The sequence below is a fragment of the Triturus cristatus genome, chromosome 9 (assembly GCF_964204655.1).
Source record: "Triturus cristatus chromosome 9, aTriCri1.1, whole genome shotgun sequence".
Lineage (NCBI taxonomy): Eukaryota > Metazoa > Chordata > Amphibia > Caudata > Salamandridae > Triturus > Triturus cristatus.
The window spans coordinates 217,481,107-217,501,421 of NC_140592.1; the positions used below are offsets into that span (position 1 = coordinate 217,481,107).

At 42.3% G+C, this 20,315-nt stretch overlaps 1 protein-coding gene across 2 annotated transcripts in view; it reads right to left on the reverse strand.

Moving 5' to 3' along the window:
• Positions 1-4,405: 4,405 nt before the first annotated feature.
• The window catches only part of LRIG1 (leucine rich repeats and immunoglobulin like domains 1), a 244,611-nt gene continuing 228,701 nt past the window's right edge, over positions 4,406-20,315 (reverse strand). For both annotated transcript variants that reach the window (XM_085624766.1, XM_085624767.1), the window contains 3 exons: positions 10,308-10,457; positions 5,293-5,592; positions 4,406-4,742 (listed from right to left, as the gene is read on the reverse strand). In XM_085624766.1, coding sequence (XP_085480892.1) covers positions 4,540-4,742; positions 5,293-5,592; positions 10,308-10,457 — 653 coding nt within the window. In that variant the 3' untranslated portion in view covers positions 4,406-4,539. The remainder of the gene's footprint in view (positions 4,743-5,292; positions 5,593-10,307; positions 10,458-20,315) is intronic.

Here is a 20,315-nt window from a genome sequence, read left to right on the forward strand (position 1 = left end):
GTCAGGCGCTGCGCGTCCAAGCCTCGGCCATTAAGTAGGTTTAGAATGGGCACGTGCAGCGTGCGAGAGCTAGAACACTTCTCGCAAATGGCACAAGTAAAAAGGCCGCTAAGTCCTATATGAAAGTAATGAAGAGTTAGAAAAAGCGGAGTTGCACACACCACCAAAAAGCATGAAATAATAGATGACAGTAAAAGCATGTACAATCAATCAGATACCGACCAGAAAGTAGACGAGATAACACCTTACTGAAGGGGGCTTAAAAGGCTTACATTTGTGACTTTAGTGCGAATTTCGGTAAGAATCCACATACTCTGTGTCAAAAAGCAGGCTTAGATATTGCCAGTATTTATTAATGCCTACCAATGGGGAATGGAATCAAGCATGCTGTTGTTTGCCGGAAAGTGACAAACATATAAGCAACAAAAGAAATTCCAGAGAAGTCCCACTAATCAGCCTGGTAGGCTGGGATCTCTAAAACATTAGAGAATAACATTTACTATGGACATAATTCAGAATCTACTAAATTCCAAGAAACAATAAATGCCCAAGGATACTAAATGATTTCCTAAGGTTTCACCATATGTTTGAGATTTGCTGGTTTCAAAACAAGGGCGGGAGGGGAGAATAGCCTCAAAGGAGTTTCTCAAACCAATCTGAGGAAAATATAAACACAACTGATATGTAAAAGGCCGTAATGGCTCTGTCCCTAGATCAAATTAAGGCACTGATCCTTGGTGAACAATAGATCCTCTCACTCAGGATGTTAGGCACTTTAAATTAAAGGGCCCCTGATACTAGGTTCCTTACAAGATATGAATTGAAAGCAACAGTCCTGCCTAACAAGTGCAGGTGTGGGTCCCAGCACTCACTCATTTTCTACGCTGAAACAAATTACATAATAGGTATACTGGGCTACCGTAGCAGTCTGCCAATGCCCACGTAAAAGAGTACACAGGCAGCCCTAGGGAAATTGAACACAACACAATTGCTGCCTAGTTCCCTACTGCCTCGCTGTACCAAATGTCAGCAGCTTGCTGACGCTTCCAATCTTAACATGGTTACCACAATGTGAGCATCTTGCATGGGCTGTGGAAGCCAGAAATAGGGCAGCAGGCAACCCTTTGCACCAACTCACCTGGGTGGTCGATTGCCACATAAATAACACATGCACAAGTGGCAGATGGTGGTGGTATGGGCAACTTCAAATTCATAAGGGTTAGCGAGTCGCTTGTTCATACAAACTGGCCGTGGTTGGCTGTCTTTACAATTGCCTAACCAGTTGCTAATCATGCATATTTACCCAAATGTGGAGCACAAAATAGGCCTTACCTGTTATGAGCTGTGCATATCCTACCAAGTCCAACTTCCATGTGTGTGGCTCCATGATCCTGCCCCCTTAAATACAGGGGTTGTAGGACCAATCAGGTCAATTTGTGTTTAGACTGCTCTTTGCTGCGTTCAGTATGTACTAACATGGTGACCATCTTAACAGAGATGATAGAGTTCTTTTTTTTTTTTTTTTTAACATCGTTTGCATTATCCTAGATACCTGCTATTTCATGATGCATAATCTGGATGATAGTTTAGGGACTGGTTTCCCCTACTTTGTGAGAAGATAAATAAGTATGAGAATATGCATTAATTAAGTAAAGTATCAAAGATTGAAACAAAGTCTTGCTGAGCCTCTCCACGCTTATTCAATTTTAGGACTGATGCGGATTCATTTTGGAGGTTAGGAGGGGGATCTTCCTTTGTATAATATACCATGTTCCCTGCCCTGTTGACCCATTCATAGAAGGGGTCCCTTATTATTGAATTATATCTCATACAGTTAACATTCTTTCCCAGGGACATCCGCAATTTACTCTTACCAACTGTAAGATATTTGTGTGGACAGATTTTGAACTTGCGTTAGGATGGTTCAACTATACTGTGTGGTTCACTCCCATGCCTTGGTGATATTTCATTCTGTTCAGCCTAAAAAAAAAATAATTATCACACAAAATGTTAATATAGCGAACTTTAATTAAAGACACTTCAATGCCATTAGTTAGACACTTCAATATGTTACATGTTTCTCAATGTACAACATTGTACCAACTTTTTCTTTAAATAAATAACTTTGTACAAAAAGTAACACTTCCTCTTTCACAATTGCCTCTCAGAAGCAGAAAATTCACATATTTTGTGGAAGTAACACCATAAAAGTTTACTCTCTCTGTCAAAAAAATAAATTGTCATATTTAAGAATGTGGCAAATCTGATTATAAACAGTGATGGCAATATTTTTAATAATACCACTAGAAATATTGACCAGATTCTCTACAAAAGAATGACTGCTACTCTGGCATTAGTGTTTATGTATGTATGTATGTATTCATATGTGAACACATATAGACAAGTTCACATAGGCTTCTTCACATACTACATATGAAAGCAGATTATCGCATGTTTATGTATTTCTTTTAAATGTGACATTGTTTTAACTGTCCCTCCTTACTAATTAGTGTCAACGACCAGGAGATTTACGTTTTTTTAAATGTGCAACATATAATAAAATAAAAACATCTTCTCCCATCTGATGCCTTCAGAATACATTCTAACTGGTTATTCCATTGTAGTGGAAAGATACAAGTGTAGATTCGGATGCCAGATAGAATTAACAGGTACAATAAACAGGGGAGTAACAGTAACTAAGCAAGAAAATGTTCCACATTCCATAAAGGTTTGCAAACACTTTCATTAGAAGAAGACCTAGTTCAACTTGACTTGGGTTTTAATGTTGAATATTTTAGACAGCTGCTTTTGTATGGAAAACAATCACATTCCTTTAGGTTCAAGGTGTCTCTCGAGAGAAACTGGTAGCTATGGTCTGGCATTTCTTCCAGAGAAAAACACCTGTTCCCTCACTGCTAATGCGTCCAATAGGTTATGACCTTACTGCATTTTGGCACTCCAGAAGACAGTTACCCACCATAAAGTGCAAATGTGTCTCAAGATAGGCATATGCAGACATATAACTTATAAGACAAGGGTAATCTCTAGCGCCTGACTTCCTCTAGGAAAATATTGGAAGTCTAGTCATCTGCAGTCACTAGGTGTGGCACTGTGAAACCTATACAAACAGGAGAAACAGAGCTTAAATTACAAATGAGCTTCAAACAAAGTGTGGAGTCATTGTCAACTAAAGATACTTTTATAAAAATGTCCGTCTCGAAGTCCAACAGGAGAAAGTGACTGATGTAAAACACTGGCTCTGACATGCTATTTGGACAACTAATTAGAAACTGAATCAGTTGCCAAAAAGAAAATAGCCAGTGGCTGCATCACAAACTTAGTCAAGAGCACTCTGAAACAGCCGAGAAAAGTAAAGAGTACTACAAAACAGTTGAGAAAGATTAAGGCCTCACCACTAACTTGAATGCTTGTGTAGACAAAGAAACAGCATAAACAAGGAGGTAAAAGGCTCTTACGACCCAACTTATAAGATTTTTCTCTCTCCAGTATTAACACTAAATAATTTGCTATGCCAACTGCAGCTTTAGGGAAAGTGTAAATCTTGAAATCCTTAAGATGTACAAAAATGAAAAAAAAACTGGCAAATTAAAACCATAGGAATCAGTGGTTAAATTGAAAGATGCTGTTCAACAGATGTAGTACAAGTACAGTATACATGCATGAACAAAATTAAAATGTAAGAGGCATATCCTCCCAGTTTTACTGCTGAAACTATTTCCTTTTGTAACATTTTAAACATAATATGCATATGAATGCTGCATCACTTTTAACATTTTGGAACACAATCCGTAGATGGTGCCTCATTTCACTATACAAATATGTAACTGGTACAAACAGTATTATTCATGAAAATCTCTGTAAAGAAATACATTTTTTCATCACCAACTCAGGTCTCCTGGTACTTTGATCACTTGGCTTTTACAAGAAACTATTCGTAATTTGTTAAAACAAGTTAACTGTTAATTTTAAAACTTAAGTGCCATAGGTTTCAGGGAAGATTGTGAAAATGTTGTTACTAGAGACTGCACGTTTTTGACACTAAACTTTACCGGGATTTTTAAAAGTTCAATGTATGCATTAAGGCACCAGTTGTCTTCTTAAAAAAATAGCCACCTAATAAAACCAATATTTTCAAAATTGTGAAATGTCACTCAGTTACTCATGCACTAAAGAATAAAATAACCTCTGTAAAAGATATATATATTTATATAATATTTATATATGAAAACTCTTATGTACAATATCAAATACAAGTTTTTTACATAATATCTTGCAAACAGTGTGCTCCAAATGCAAGTCAACTGTTGAATTACCATCACTTCCCATGGAAGTTTAAAAATTATATACATTTTTTGTGACGCTCGAACAGGAACGTTTCCCACACAAGCTTTTTTCCTCATAACTCGTCTGCATACTTTCAGAGGTTGTGAATCCAAGGGAGGAGGTAGAAAAAGCCTCAGTCTTCAATGCAAAAAGTTTTTCTTCCCACATGGCAGTTTGCTCTCATTTGCTTGATATTTAGTGTTTACTCATAACTAGAGTCATATGATTTGGGTGGGTATCGTTTGAAAATAGGAGTCTGCCTGAAGAGTCAGTCAATGGCTCCTGTAAGGTGTGTGACAATTCAGGAACCTCAGTTTTCTCTTGCAGAACACCATCTGAAAACAAGGGTTGAAAGGATCCATTATGCTCTAATGGCATAAGCAAAGGCTGTGAAGATCCTAAAAAAAATACAAAAAAACATTTAAAAAAGAACAATTGCAGGCAAGGCGAGTGCATTTTTGAACATACACATTTTAGCTCACTAAAGGAAATTATCAAAATGTCTTCCACAATCCTGCATGTAGGCACTCTAGGGATTATTCACTTTTGATGAATTTCGGGTAAACCTTTACTTCATTTATCCATAACTCCCTGCATAGATTGATTAGAATGTCAGCAAAAAAGTGTTGACATTTTAAAGTTGGAATTTTTACACACATTTATGATTTCACTGGCCTAAGCTCAAATATAACCAAAAAACGTCATCAATCATTCAGCTATTAACCCACAAAATTATTTTGTATTATTTGTGCTGGTCTCTAAACCTGTCTCTATACAAATCTCTTAATCAAAAAATATGTTTGTTTCATTATAGCAAAGCGTTCACATGCATCAAATGCCAGTAAGCATCTAAGAAAATATTATTAATCAATACATTTGGGAAAAAACGGCCCGAGCAAAAGAGGAAAATCTTCACCAACTTTAAAAATATGAATACAATGCATGTACCTTCTCTTGAAGAATCCAGCCCCTGCAAATGTTGTAGATATGCTGCTGGTATCCTGTCATGATTACTGGGGTACACTGGTCCATTGCTATCCGCCCTCAAACTTGATAATGGCTTTCCATTGCACTGCTGAAAGTTTAGCATGCTGTCAGCCTCTCCTTCATTTATGCTCAGTTCTTTGCTACTTGGTACCTTCTTCTGAGATCTATTATCCACTGATTTAAAGTTCTTGGGATTGATCTCTCTCTCGTAAATATCAGTGTGTTCGCTGCAATCTGGGCACATAACATGGAGGCCATACCCTTCGAGATAAAAAAAAATAGATAAAACAAAAGGTTATTGCCAATCATTTTACTTTTTAATCCTAAAATAAATGGATTGCATTGTGTTTCTCTAGTCGTCACCTAGCCCAAAAGATTTTAGAAATAAACACTGTGTTATGGCTTCGAGTGTTGCATGCTAAACATATATATTTAGTTTATTACGCTATTTATATTATATCCACTTCAGTTAATTTTAAAAGGCATGTCATGCACAATAGTCTCTGAAGCTTCCCATAGACCTGATATTGCTAAATAGTTGTAATTTGCTAAATTTTGTTAATTGAAATAGATGTACGAAGAACGCTGTCTTGTGAGTAGCACTGTAGATGGCGTTTACTCACATTTCTATAGTGCGAAAAATAACTCGCCACGTGAAGGAAGAACGTGAGTGGTAATGCAGATATGGGTATCACTTGTTACATGAAACAGCTCTTAAACGTCAGTCATTTCTCACACTTAACTCAAAAACATTTTACATTCCGACACTTGTAGTTTTGTGTTGTAACCCGGGAAGTGGAAGCCGGACCCGATCGGGGCCTGGGTCAAACGCCGTCTGGGGGCGAGAAGCCCTCCTCCGCCCCCCCGGCCCAATTTGCATCACGGCTAGGCAGGGGCGACCAGGATTGGGGCGAGCGCGGCCCCCCAAATCAGGGAACGAGCAGGCTAGGGTGAGGGCGGGATAAAGAGGGCCAGCAGGCCACAGGGAAACACAATCACCTCACAGAGAAGATAGAAGAATCGTGTCAGTGGGAGCGGGATGCCAGAGTGACCTTCCAGGAGTCGGAGGACTGCCTCCTGAAACCGCCTCGAGTGTATTGCTGCCAGAACCGAGCTGGGCCTGTTTGCCACCTCTCCTATCTGCAGCCCAGCCGTCCGACCAACTGATCCAGTGCAGAGGGAATCGGCGGAGCAGGTGGAGGTCAGCGCGAGTGGTGTGCTCTAGCCGGCTTTCGCGCCTTTTCTGTGTGGCGGAACTCATCCTGTTTCCACCTCCCCTATCTGCAAACCAGCCGCTAGACCAACTGATCCGGTGCAGCAGGAATCGGCTGGGCAAGTGAAGGTCGGTGCAAGCGGTGGGCTCTAGCCGGGTTTCGGGCCTTTTCTGTGAGACAGAACCCAGCCTACAGCTGACCTGGGCAACGGTGGAATGAAGACTGCAGCGGCTTGGGGGCGGCCCCAACCAAGGCATCGACGCGAGCCTTAAAGGCACACGACCCCAAGCAGGAAGCAACATGTGGATTAATGGCACGGCCCGGCAGCTGAGCGGAGTGTTGGGCCGGAATACTCCCCAAGCAGCGGAAACGGGAAGAAAGACCCGAGGCCAGCAGGAGGTCTCCGGGTGCAGAGAAGGAGCGGCGGCAAGCGTGCGCAGAATTTGAGGAGTGCTAGCAGCATTTGGAAAGTTGATATGCTATCGACTGGGACAGGAGTCCTGAGGCCAGCAGGAGGTCCTCAGTGGCCGCCCGGGAGCAGAAAAAGGAGCGAAAAGCGTGGGGGCAATTTTTCCTTCACTATTTAAAACTCAGAAATAGTGGACAAAAGCGCGAACAGCGCGTGTGACATTGTTGGATTTTACTTTCTTGTGGCTGAGGCCTTTGGTCACACAGGACCTACTGCTTGAAGGTTTTGATCGAATAGCAGGACATTGGAAAACCAGAGCACGACCAGCTGCAGTGACAAGTATCTGAGCATCTAACCACTAAGCCACCAAAAGAACAGGGTACAGCACAGGATTTTTTGCATGAATGGCTAGCAAGCGGGGGGCAGCCGGGAGAAAAACGCAGCACTGGCTCGCTTCATGGAGAACCAGGCACTGCCGGAGGCTGCAAAGAAAGGCCAGACGAGACGCAGAGGAGACACGGGGCCTGAGCTGGACGACGACCTGCAAGCCATGTTGGATCAAGCCAGGGCACTGGTTGCCCTGAAGGGACAGAGCTGGGTGGACCAGCAAATCAAGGATGGGGGTCAAGGGAAGGAGAAGAGGCAATGACTGGCGTCCCCAGCAGGGCCACCCCCTAAGAAGGCGGGGGCAAGGGGCCTGCAGCCAAAACGGCGGTCCCTGCGAAGGCGAAAAAGGGAGTCGATCAAGGGGGAAGGAACCCCCCACCAGCCAGGAGCAAGAGACCTGCGTCTCCGGAACAGATATCCAGCTCGGAAACGGATGGGAGCAGCGATGACGAGGGGTCTGTAGCCAGCATGGCGGCCCCTCAGGAGAGACGTGGGAAACAAGGCAACATGGGTGACGGAGAGAGTGGTAAACATGGCGCACTACAAAAGCGAGGGCGCGGGAGAGCGGAAAGGAGCCAAGAGCAAAACGTAAATATGGGCACTAAGCTGGTAGTGAGCAATGTAGCAATGCAAGGACCATACCCTACGCAACCCCATGGCTGGCAGGGCTAGGCCTAGGGCGTCAGGATTTCCAGGTGCGGGGGCAGCTCATCCAACAGCATAAATGTACTGGTGGCAATGGCCAGGGGTAGGAGCTTCATTCCCCGGGAACACACAGTGGGGCGCAGGTGGCAAAGGGGACAGCACAATGCCAGACCAAAGGGCAGACAGTAGAAGCGACACAAGAGGGGCGACAAACAAAGAAACAGCGGCAGCAAACCAGGCGCAGCAGGGGGAAGGGACAAGAACCGAGGCAGTCACACAAGAAGGTGCAGGGGCCTCGGGGGTGGGGTGGAGTACAAGCAAGACAGGCGAGGGGCAAGACACTAACAGAAAGCAGGCCAGCGAGTACTTACGCCCCTCCCCGAGTGAACCCCCCACGACCGCTGCTGGGGCTGGCCAACCTCATACCACTAACAGTGAAGGAGAGGATCTGGAGAAAGGGGTTCATAGACATTTTTTCACTACTGGGAGTGCGCTGGGCAGGTTTAGACCTAGCAACACAAGACAAGAAGGACGATGACAGGAGGGCCACCCATAAGCCCAGAGTAGAAAGCTCAATAGAGAATTGGCTGAAAGCATTCAGAACATTAGCATGCGTATTCATTGAGACATTCCCTCAAAGCGCAGCGGCACTGATCTTATACGAGCAAAAGGTGCACGAGGCGCAGCAGCAGTATCAGGGCGAGGCATGGCTAAAATACGACGAGGTTTTAGGGAGAAGATGCAAGTATGGCCAATAATGGAGTGGGACTGTCAAGACATGGAAGGTTTCATGAAACACCTGGTGGCGGCCAGGGAGGGGGGTCGGCGCAAAAGAGAGCAGTTTTTGTTGCTACGGGAGCAAGGGCAAATTTGAGTGGCAAGGAAAAGATTCCAAAGAGAAAAACCAGGCCAGTAGCAAATCAAGTAAGCCATGTTGGAAGTTTGACAAAGACGAGTGTAAGTGGGGGGCTTCATGAAGGTTTAAACACGCTTGTGGTACATGCAGGGGAAACCATCCCACCATACGCTGTAGACGAGCCAGGGGGCCAGGGGCCACCAAGGATAGAAAAGGCACAAAGAAATGAGGTAGAGGCCCCTCCAGTTGGGGGTAGCGGGGAAAGGGGCGGGGCAAAGACACTACCAACACTTATAAAGACAAGCAGACTGTTACATTTGTTAAGGGACTATCATAAAATAACAGACAGGCAGCTGTTAGCTGAAGACTTCACACAAGGTTTCCCATACCCTTACAAACAGACCCAGGGGCGCCCGGGAGAGCCTGAATCTGAAATCAGTGAGAGACAACCCCGGGTGGCAAAACAGAAGGTAGAGAAAGAAGTACAACTGGGATGGGTGGCTGTCCCGTTCTCCACCCCCCCCCCCTAATGAAGGATATGGTGGAATCACCGCTCAGCGTGGTGCCCAAAAAGGAGCCAGGAAAATTCTGGCTGATCCATCACCTGTCTCACCCCGAGGGAGAGTCCATTTATGACTGGTTAGAACAAGGAGCATCAGACATAGAATCAGCCTTCAGATTATTGCCGGTGCACCCAGACAGCTACCACCCGTTGGGTTTCAAACTAGATGGGCAGTATTACTATGACAAATGCTTCCACATTACAACTATGGGCTTCAAATTTAAAGCATGAGATGTGCTGCTAAGGAGGACACTTTTAAAGTGTCATGTGATTCAACCTAAAAGAGCAAAAGGGTAAAGTTAAAATCTTAAAATAATTTAACGATACTGGAAACCTCCAAGAATAATGCCCAATAACTAAAACAAATAAATAAATAAATAAATCACTGGATGTGATGGCGCTCATATTTTTGGTTTAGGTTGGAAGCTATTTTTTTACATTTGAAAATAAGTTTAGAATCCGTGCACAGCTACAAAAATAATATTTTTGTTTGCTACCATCTGGCTTTGGTCAATAGCATGTCATTTGACAGTGGTGTGCGAGTTCTTGTATTTAATAAAACCAATACATCAATTGCTGCCTACAGACATTGTGTTCAGTTTCTAAGAATTAAAGAAAAAGCCCACACATTCTCAGAAAAATATTGTGTTTTCTTACTATCTTTATTAGCTGCAACATGCGGTCTTCCCTAGGTCATTGCCAAGCTTTTCAGGATGTGGGTATCTGCATTCCAAATGTACATCATGACTATTTTTAAAGAAGAACTATAATTCTGCTTATGGGTTATAACTGAATTCATGCACTGCTTAACTAGGATTTGTTTTCCTATCCAAAGACACAGATACATTAATTTCGCAAATAAACAGAGACCACTGTTCTTTCAAATACAAAGTGCCTTCCTACCGTTACTAACTGGACCAAGAACTCCATCTTCTGCATCTTCCATTGTGCAAGCAGTGCGAGTATTGCAATCTTTATACTGCTTTGACTGTCTGCATGAATCACTGTGTATTTCCATAGTTGGAGGCTGTGTCACATCACTCTTGCATACACCTACAGGAAAAGTACCAAAGTTGTATCTGAAGCAATTTTAACTCCGATTAACATGGCATGCATGCAGTCAACAAATTACTTACAATACCCGCTTTGGAATACATAATCGTCATAACATTTTATTTCGGTCATAGACCATAAAAGTATAGATACAGTAAATTGCATGCAGAGCAATTTAAAGGCCATATAGAAGACACTAATGGAATACAACATTTAATCTCATTAACAGCTTAAAATCTACCTTTAACAGAGTCACAGAAACGGAATTGTTTAGATCATACTCAGCAATCCGTCTAATACAGAATTATTCTTTTTTGGTTCGATGCATGATTTACAAAGTGGCACTACATGACAGAACTCAGATTGGAGGTACTGCTAGTGTTTCTTACAGGCAGATGCCTTGAGGATACCACAGATGCCACCTTAGATGTGAATGGAGTGTTCCCTGCCAACGTCTAGCGGTTGGGCCGAATGAAAAGCGCAATAAAAACTGATGCATGATGTTATCCTTTTGGTTCTGGTGTCCTCCGCAGGCCTGATCAGCCACTAGGCTAGCAATATTGTCTCGAAACTTCACACCTGTTGAATGCAGATCCATGTTTTAGTCGAGATCAATGTTCAAGGTGCATGTTTCTTCCAAAGTGTGGAGGATTTCCTCAACAAAGGCTGAATGGGCACATGGAAAACAATTGTTGGGAGAACACACATCATTGAAATGGGAGGGGGGGGGGGGGGGGGGAACTATCCTGTCACACTGTGGAATCATCATGAACGTCTCAGTCATAAAATAGCTTATGCTGTTAGTCAATGTTATTGCCAGTAGGAAGACTGTTAAACAACAGAGGTATTAATGTACAGGATGCCATTGCGTCAAAAGACTTGTCCACCAAACCATCCAGAACCAGATTCAGACCCAAGAGGTCTGTGGGACGTTGCTTTGAGATGAACACATGTACTAGGCTCATTTGAGGTTTCTTCACAGACTCTTTTGCCAAGGAGCAAGATTCCAGAGGCACGTTCCTTAGGTCTCAATGGCTCCAAATAGGACTGGCAGGTATCCACCTTTACCCATGTCTCAATCAGTTGACCCGTGAAGGACATCGCTTCCCGATCAAGTAAATGGGTTAATGTTCTTAACTAGTGTCCAATGATGGAACTTCAGTAATTTGTACTTTTACTGGATTCTAGCGGAGGAATTCCTCCAAATTGTTCCATTAAAAGCTAACTCACTAAAAAGGGTACTTTTCTATCCTTCCAAGTACAGTAATTCTACCATTCTGGGTTGAGCAGGACATAATCCATCAGCAGTAGTTGGACTACATAAGAGTAAATACATCTTGCAAGGTCTGGCCAGAACGATTAGAACCAGAGAAGACTGGCGTCTACCTGATCTTCTAAAGGACCCTCAGGATAAGATGGGTCAAAAGGAAAGGCGTACAGAAATGCTCTAAGCTAGTTATAAGGCCATTCCCTTGCAATCCAGGCTTATAACTAATCCTAGAAAGTGAGTGGTTTACATGTGCAAAGAGTTACAAAGGACTCTCCTATTCAGGTCACACATAGAGAATATGTTTTCTCTGTTGGTGCTGGTGCACAAGACCAAAATGCCTGTACTTTATTAAAAAACCAACTTCCAGAGCCTCTGACAGCGAACACAGCTTGAGGGAGCAAGTACTCCGTGGTTCCTCGAGTGGAAGAGACAAGTGTTGTTGTCTGTAAGGACCATCCCCCATCCTGAATATTACCACTACTACAAACACAGTCATTACTTAGAAAACTGCCTTGAAGCCCAACACATTTATGTGCAGAGATGTTTCAGATTTGTTCCACAAACAACTGATGAAGAGTAACCCACAATATGCTCCCAGGGTACTCTGAAATCAGTGGTGACCACTGTGCATGAGGCAGGGGAAACCAAAATGTTGCATGTCCATGCCCACGCCCACCATTACAAAGATAGGACCAATAATGATCAATATGAAGTTTGATTGATTATCTAGTGGAGTGCTGTCATCCGCTGCATAACAGAGTTGCTAGAGTCATTGCAGAAATGGAGCCCACTGGCCTTGAGGTCTTTGGTAGTAGACGAAAGTAGAAGTCGTGGCCACAACCATTAGAACAGGGTGGGTACAAACAATTTCTTCATATCAAACGTGGAGCTCAGGGGCTGCATAGCTTTGTGTTGGACCTTCAGATCAAGGCCAGAGCACTTGTTGCATGACTTTGACAGATGGCCAAACGAAAATCATGATCCAGGTGTCCAGGACCAGGACTTCACTGGACACAGGCAGCTTTAGTTCTTCTGCATATTTGCTTAGGTTGAGCATGAACAGCTACGCTTTGTCATAGTCTGAGAACAAGTATGTGTACTGGTCAAACTAGTGCTAGAGCTGGAGACTGTTCATTATGTCGGCTGGCTTAAGTGAGTAACATCAAGAATAGTAAATATTCTTTCAAATGTGTGTCAAGTCTCTTGGTCTTCTTGGCTACGTGATTTTTTTTTTTCCATTCAGAGAAGCCTCCATCATCACAAATGACCCAGTTACTGTGATTGTTGGCTCAGAGAAATATTTTTTCCAACTATCCTGAGCTTTCTTGAGAACTTAAGGTTCTACGGCCTGGCCTGGCCTAGCTTCAACGTTTTTGTGGCCACTCAAGAAGAGATATCCACAGTTTCTGGTGGGAGCACTTTGGTCATGAAGGAAAGCACCACTTAAATGGTCAACTTTATGGCATATTAGCAGCTCATTGGGTGTAACTTCTAACTGTCACAAGTGCCGATCTCGAAGGGGGCCTAGAAGCTGGATAGAAGGAGTGGACAGAATCAAGTGGCTGGGCCAAGGAGACTAGTACCAACTCTTGCCTCTGCAGGAAGCAGTCTGCACAGCTCTGACAGGCTCATGTACTGAGTCTAGTGTGCTCCAGTGTCAGGACAATCCTAACCGGACTGATGTGGCTGGGAGCATAGGAGAATCTAGCTGACACATATGCTCTCTTAAAGGGCCTTTTGAAGTTACACAAGAAAAATTTGCTTTATGGTCACTACAGTACTCTAAAGTCTATACATCTTCCATTCCAAACTGTCACTCTCTTTCTGAGGGATGGGTAACTATTGCTGATGCAATGCTTTGCTAGTGGTGTGTGCTTGCACTGTTACTAGACTCTTTGCTCACGCAATTTGGTTTCCGGTAGTTTATATCAGCTAGCAACAAGATATTGGCTAGGGCAGAGAAAGTTGGCGCCAGCAAAACCCCCAAAAGACTGCTTGTCCTTTCTGAGGGCCCTAATCCCATTCCCAGTATGGTGCAAGGATGAACAGGTCGCCCAACTATCTTCCAAATCATCTGGATAAAATATCTTGAATTTTATCCAGATGATTTGGAAGATAGTTTGCACTGGCAGACTACTTCAGACTTTCCCTATGAGGGAAGAAAGAATAGTAATTAGTGGAGACATTTTAACTAGTGTTTTTGCTGTTTATACAACACGAGGGACTAAACTGAAGAGCAACAAGGAACAGCAAGAGCAAAACACAAAGCAATCCACTTACTGGCTTGGTTTACAAATTCCAAGTTTTACTTAGTTCATCATAAACTACTGTGAAAAATGGTAGCTTTCTTATTATTGGCTTTGATCTCCATCAAAAACACGGATTGAGTAAATTAAAGGCCCTACAGTATTGCAGGTGCTCTGTTGAATTCGTATAATAGACCAACACAATGCTACAAGTGGGGGGGGGGGGGGGAGGGAGGTTGGGAATACTTTTCTGTTCTGGTCACCGAACGGACATCAGACAAATCAAAGAACTATAACTATGCCAGAGATCACTTGAGACGTACAAAAACCATAAATATTAACAAAGTGAGGTCATGTCCTAGTTTGGACCTTGGATGCTATGCATGGGTCAAGCTTTTAAGGGTCACTGGATTAGAAGCTTAACCGTGAAGATTTATATTAAGCAACTAGCAGCAAAAAATGTGGCAGGTGGAACGACTAAGTTAAAGATGTAATTCTCAAACATGTACAGTTTTTCAAGATGATGTCAGTAGGGCATAGTTAAAGGAATACTTTGATGGAACTATCAAATGGAAATGTTGGTCTTTTGAAATAGAGCTATGTGCAAGACCTCTTCCTTCATAAAATATTTAAAACAAACAAAAAAGAGTAAGGAACATTTGCATGGTCTTCAAAAAGATAATTGTTTAACAATAAGTTTCATATTAAGTTGGATGGCAATACACTAGTTCACCAATTTGTTCTTATGTATTGGTTGAAAAATTGAAGTGGGATAAGCCACCAAATCAAAAACAAATTGCTTTTAACGCTAGGTTACACAAGCCATTCTAGCTATGAACATCCTGACAAACAATGCCCAGATGTTGGTGTTGGAGGGAGGTAAATGGAGTTGGAGAAAATCGGGGTAGGGGATTGGTGGTGGTTTGGAGGGGGTTGCACCAAATGATGAGAGGCTCCTAATAGACTTGAGAAAACTCTCTCTAACTACACCAGAGTAGACTATTCATGTCAACCAAACTCTTTTGGACCCATATTACCTACAGACATATGTTTTAAGAGGGGTAGGAAAGCACCAAGCTATGTGGCATGAACTGAAATCTACTTCACGAGCTAAGAGCCGCAATCTGCTAGCTCTTTTCGGAAATTACCTCCTTTATGGCATCCAGCAATATGGATCTCCAATTATGCTCTGCAGTCAATAAATACCTCCAGACAATAGGTAAATGGGGCAAGATGTACAAAGCCATTTTATGGTAGCAAACCCTGTGATTTCTAAACTCGCAGGGCCACAGCTTTTCAGACTCTTAAAATGGGTTTTGAGATGCAATCGGAACTGCGTTTTAGAAGGGTGCGTTAGAGAGGCATCTGCTCCTGAGTCGCAAAGGTGTGTAAGAATGGTCTGCAGCCCCAATTGTGGTCACAAACCAAGCATTAATTATAAACACTTCAAACAAGATTTGCAAAGGGGGCATCTTCTTTGGGAATTATGCCAGCATCCTCAGGGGTAGGGGTAGCTTTGGGGCAAAAGTCACCTATCCAGAGGGCTACTACCAGCTCCCCTTTATGGTTTCCTAAAAAGAACTATTTTTAATGTGATTTATGAAACCTTGAAGCAGTGCAAGTCAATAATAATGGCATGGTATATTGCAATGTTAGAAATAAGCATATTTTTGCTTATGCTTGTGCATGAGGGAGTGCTAAATCTGTTGCTTGGCTATGTTCGGTACTTTCACGGTGTAACACAAGGTAGCCATATTCTCACTACAAATGTAAAAAAATTAAGCTAATTTCCCCAAAGAATGAGGAATATGTTGCATAGTAATTAGGCAATAACTCACACAGTAATTACACAGTAGCCAATGTAGTAATGAGGCAGTAGCCAATGCGTGGCTTGTGACTAAAGATTCTACTTCAGCAATTAAATAAATACCTTCTACTCTGAAAGAATAAATGAATGAAAAGGTATTTGTAAAGTGTGCAGCTACTCAAAGTGTCTCGGAGAAGGAGAACCATGTATCATGCAATCAAAGTGCTTATGTGAGGTAAATAAAAGGTTTTCAAAGCATTCAGGAACTGACATTCGCTCTGAATGTCACAAAGAATAAATGGGAGCCGATTCCACAACTGAGAGGCCAGAAAGGAGAAGGAGTCACCTCTCCTCGAGTATTTGATTCTAGGAACCAAAGTTAGGAGAGCATAGGCAGACAGAAGTGCTCTCGCCGACGAAAAGGATTCTAGGGCCCGCACTCAAAGCGCGATGACGCGGCACCAGAGATTTAAAAAAAAAAAATTCTCTTCATAATAAGCAGCCAGTACAACTGCGAAAGGTAGGTGGAGATGGAAACACAACGAGATAATTTGAATAGAAGGCATGTAGCTAAATTCTGAATCAACTGCAAGCGCTTGATAAGGCAGTCCAGTAAGGTCTAAATAGAGAAAAATTGGCATAGTCCAACCTAGAAGTAATTAATGCATGGACCACTGTTCTCAGACAATTGAGTGGCAACAAATAAAGGAATTTCCTAAGCGCTGTCATTATAGCAACACAAGAGCCAACCACAGTCAATACCTGGCGCTAAAAGGAAACTCGATGGAAACATTTTACTCCCAGATTACTGCCCACCACAGAAGGTGGAGGGGGGTGACGGCAACACATGTGCCCAACAGCCATCCCACCACCAAGTGAGAGCCAGACCAACAGAAGAATTTGTTTTATTAGAGTTACACAGCAAGCTATTGGTACACATCCATTTCCTCACTGCTCTCACCCATGCTGTAAAGGACAACTGATTGGTTAAAGAGCCTTTCTCGCGTGAAAGGAGGAGCTGAGAATCATCAGCAGAAGAGATAATCTTAATATCAAAGGACTAAACCAATTCAGCTAATGGAGACATATAGATATTAAACAGACTTTGGCTCGGAGATGAGCACTGAGGTACTCCCATGTTGGCAGCCTTAATAGCAGATGAGTAAGAGTCATCCAAACAGCTTGTCCTCTGTTGTCAAGGAAAGAACAAATACATTTTAATGTGGCCAGATCTCACACTTCAATATCTGAGAGACCTTGTAAAATAATGGCATGTGAGACCATGTCAAATGCTGCAGAGAGATCTAATAGAATCAAGGTTTCATTATTTCCTTGATTGTGAGCCAGTCTGATGCAATCTGAGACCTCCAAAAGCACTGTTTCAGTATTGTGTCGGCAATAGAAGCCAGACTGAGAAGGATGGAAAAGCCTGTATTTCTCTAAATACTCGGAAAGTTGAGCATTGCCAATTTTTTTCAGTATTTTCAAGTTGGTTGGCAGAAGAGAAACTGGTCTAAATTCAGCAACTGGGACCTATTATCTGAAGGCTTTTTAAAATATGGAATCACTTTAACCTGTCTCCAGATTAAAGAGACCTGCGCTGTCGGACGATAAATGTTGAAAATATTGGGTTACATTTTTCGACTGCCTGGATAAACATGGATGATGGACAAAGATTTGCTGGTGAGCCTGTCCTACAACTTAAAATGCCCTTTTTAGGCTCCTCAGGAGTGACCTGAGACAGAGCATAGGTTGGAGGCAGAACCTGACTGCTCATACAATCCTGTGCTATAGAAGCCACTAGCAGAGATTGAGGTGTTTTTTAATGATTGTTTTCTTTAAAGAAATCTGCAAGTTTAATACACGTACTTGGACAGGCCTTAATAGGAGGATCAGGGGCTCTAGGGTGTAAGGCATTAGCTGTTATTTTAAAGATTTCTTTCGGCCGGTTAACAGCAGAAGCAAATTCGTGTTTACGGTAGCTACTTTGCACTACCTTAATCGCTGCATGATATTTCTTTAAAGAATCTCTAAAGATAGTCTAATGTGCAGGTATTATTTCTGCCAAGTGTTTTCCAATTTATTGCAATGTAATTTTTCCTCTAACACGACAGTGAACCATGGTGTGGAAGGAGCTAGTTTCTGATTGGAGATAAAATTCACTAGGGCAGGCTTATCTGTGGCTAACTGCAATAAATTACTGACTGTAAGCACTGTATGTTTACATCACCTAGCAGATTAGTGGTGGGTATAAGGGTAATATTAGCCAACTCCGGAAGCTTGATTTTATTCCAGGTGCAAGCAAGAAAAGAGAGATTGAGCTTCTCCGGTATGGAATCATCGTTACCAGTCTCAGGAAAATTAATCAAGCAGTAATCTGACCATGTAACCGTCACAGGATGTCCCACCAATAGTGCAATGTTATAGAAGATGAGAGCAATCATGTGCCCAACAGAATGTGTAGGGTCAGAAATACATAAAGGAAGACTGAGAAAAGCTAATGTCTCAATTAGCGAGACAGCAAGAGGAACATTAGAGTTATCAACATGCAAATTAAAATCCCCAAGTAGGGTATTTGGCATTGTGTAGTGAGGCGAAAGGTATCCTAACAAGTAGCCCCTCCACTGTCTTTTGTAGAAGAATACAAGTGTGTACAGTAGTGGAACAGTGTTCATCTGAATAGGACTGTGTACAATAACATGGGTTAGTGGGTGTACCATCGACAAATGTATGTAGGGTGATACACATTTTGCCCCATTAAGAAACGTATATACAGTAACACTTTTGAAGTAAAAAAGCGTGATGTAACACACTTACGAACCATGATAGACATGCGCGGAAGAAACACGATTAGAGTAGCATCATTTCATACTGTGGAAAATGCATGTGTAGTAACACGCGAACAAGGGGAGATTCCTCCTGTAGTGCTAAATAGTGTGGGGCATATGTCCTGCAAGCTTGTATGCCCTTCAGGATCCTCCCGAATGTTAATCAACGTATAAACTTTGTCCATGGAGCCTCAAACTCGTAAGCACCGTACCCCTCTTCCAAATAAATCAGGCAACTAGTTTAGTTTGGGGTTAAATAGATTCTTTCTCATCCCTTGCTTTCATTAATAAATTACTTAAGTGAACGGTCTACCCCATCCTCTCTCACAACCACATTCCGCATAGCCAAACAACATAGTAATGTGGGGTTCCCTCAACATAGCCTATGGAGTCTCAAGGGATTAGGAAAATCCATGCAGATCACAGAGCTATTTTCAACAAGGCTGCAAACCTTGTAGCCAGATCGGTCATTGACAAGATCTTGTCCTTCTGCCCTTTCCTCGTGTGAGACTAGTAACACATTTACAGCCATGTTTCATATGACCCAATGATACATATTAGACAGTACCCACTTAATGCTGTATCAAAGCTATATGCTTAGTTAAGCTCTGTCACAAGAGCAAACAGTCCTTACACAAACCTACATCACAGAACCAGGAGTACATTTCAGATAAACCATTCTCCACCCATTACCACACAGTGGTTTATAACTATATATTTTTCAAAGAGCACAGCATCAAAAAGAAACACTACAAACAATGTTAAGTTAAACTGTTTAAGTAGCAGAGTGAAATGAATAGGTCCTACATCTGCATACCCATACCTAATATTTCATTACAACGTTCCTTAACAGGACTGAACCCGAAAGATTTGTGTGCTAACACTAGACTGAACAGACAGATCATCAACTCGCAAAACCAATTAATTCTGTCTCGCCTTGAGTCACAATACAATACAATAAAACTTTATTCGGCTTTAAGAATAAAACCATAAAAGTCATACAGCCTTCAATATACCATAAGTCAGACTGCAAATTGACAGATGTGATAAAATCCAAGTGAACTATACACATATAAAAAACATGAATTACAATACAGGTATTATTTACAACTTGTCTTTTGTCTGATAGCGGCCCGTAGAAAATGGAGTGTGTACAAAACGGTATCACTAGAGAAAAGTTGTAAGAAGATAAAAGCTGGTCTCACCCTCCTAAAGCCCATTTTTTTTTTAAAGATAGGAATAATAAATAACCTTCTGGGAACAGCCTAAAAAGTGCAGAACATTAAAAAGTGCATCATGTACTGGAGAGATTCTCCATCGCAGCCACAGGGCATGAGGCACTGACCTCTGTGAGAACCATCAGGATGTGCCAGTAAGTAGTGGAAGCGGTCAAGCCAGAACCTCGTCAAGAGAAAACGATCAGGGATGCGTTTCAGCCCTAGAAGGTAAGGCTCCATAGTAAGCACGGTTTTCAGTACAACGTACTTTCGCACACTGGGCTTGCACAGCTCAGTTCCTTCTTTTACTATATCGCATTCTTAAAAAACACTCTTTGGCCCAAATGAGGTCCCTTTTACCAATACCCTTAGGATTCGTAAAGAGTTCTGCTCTTCCTAGCAGGCAAAGCCAACTTTTATGTACGGAGCCATCGAATACGTGAGACGTGATCAAGTGAAAGACAATCCCGTAAGACGTCTTTGCTAAGTA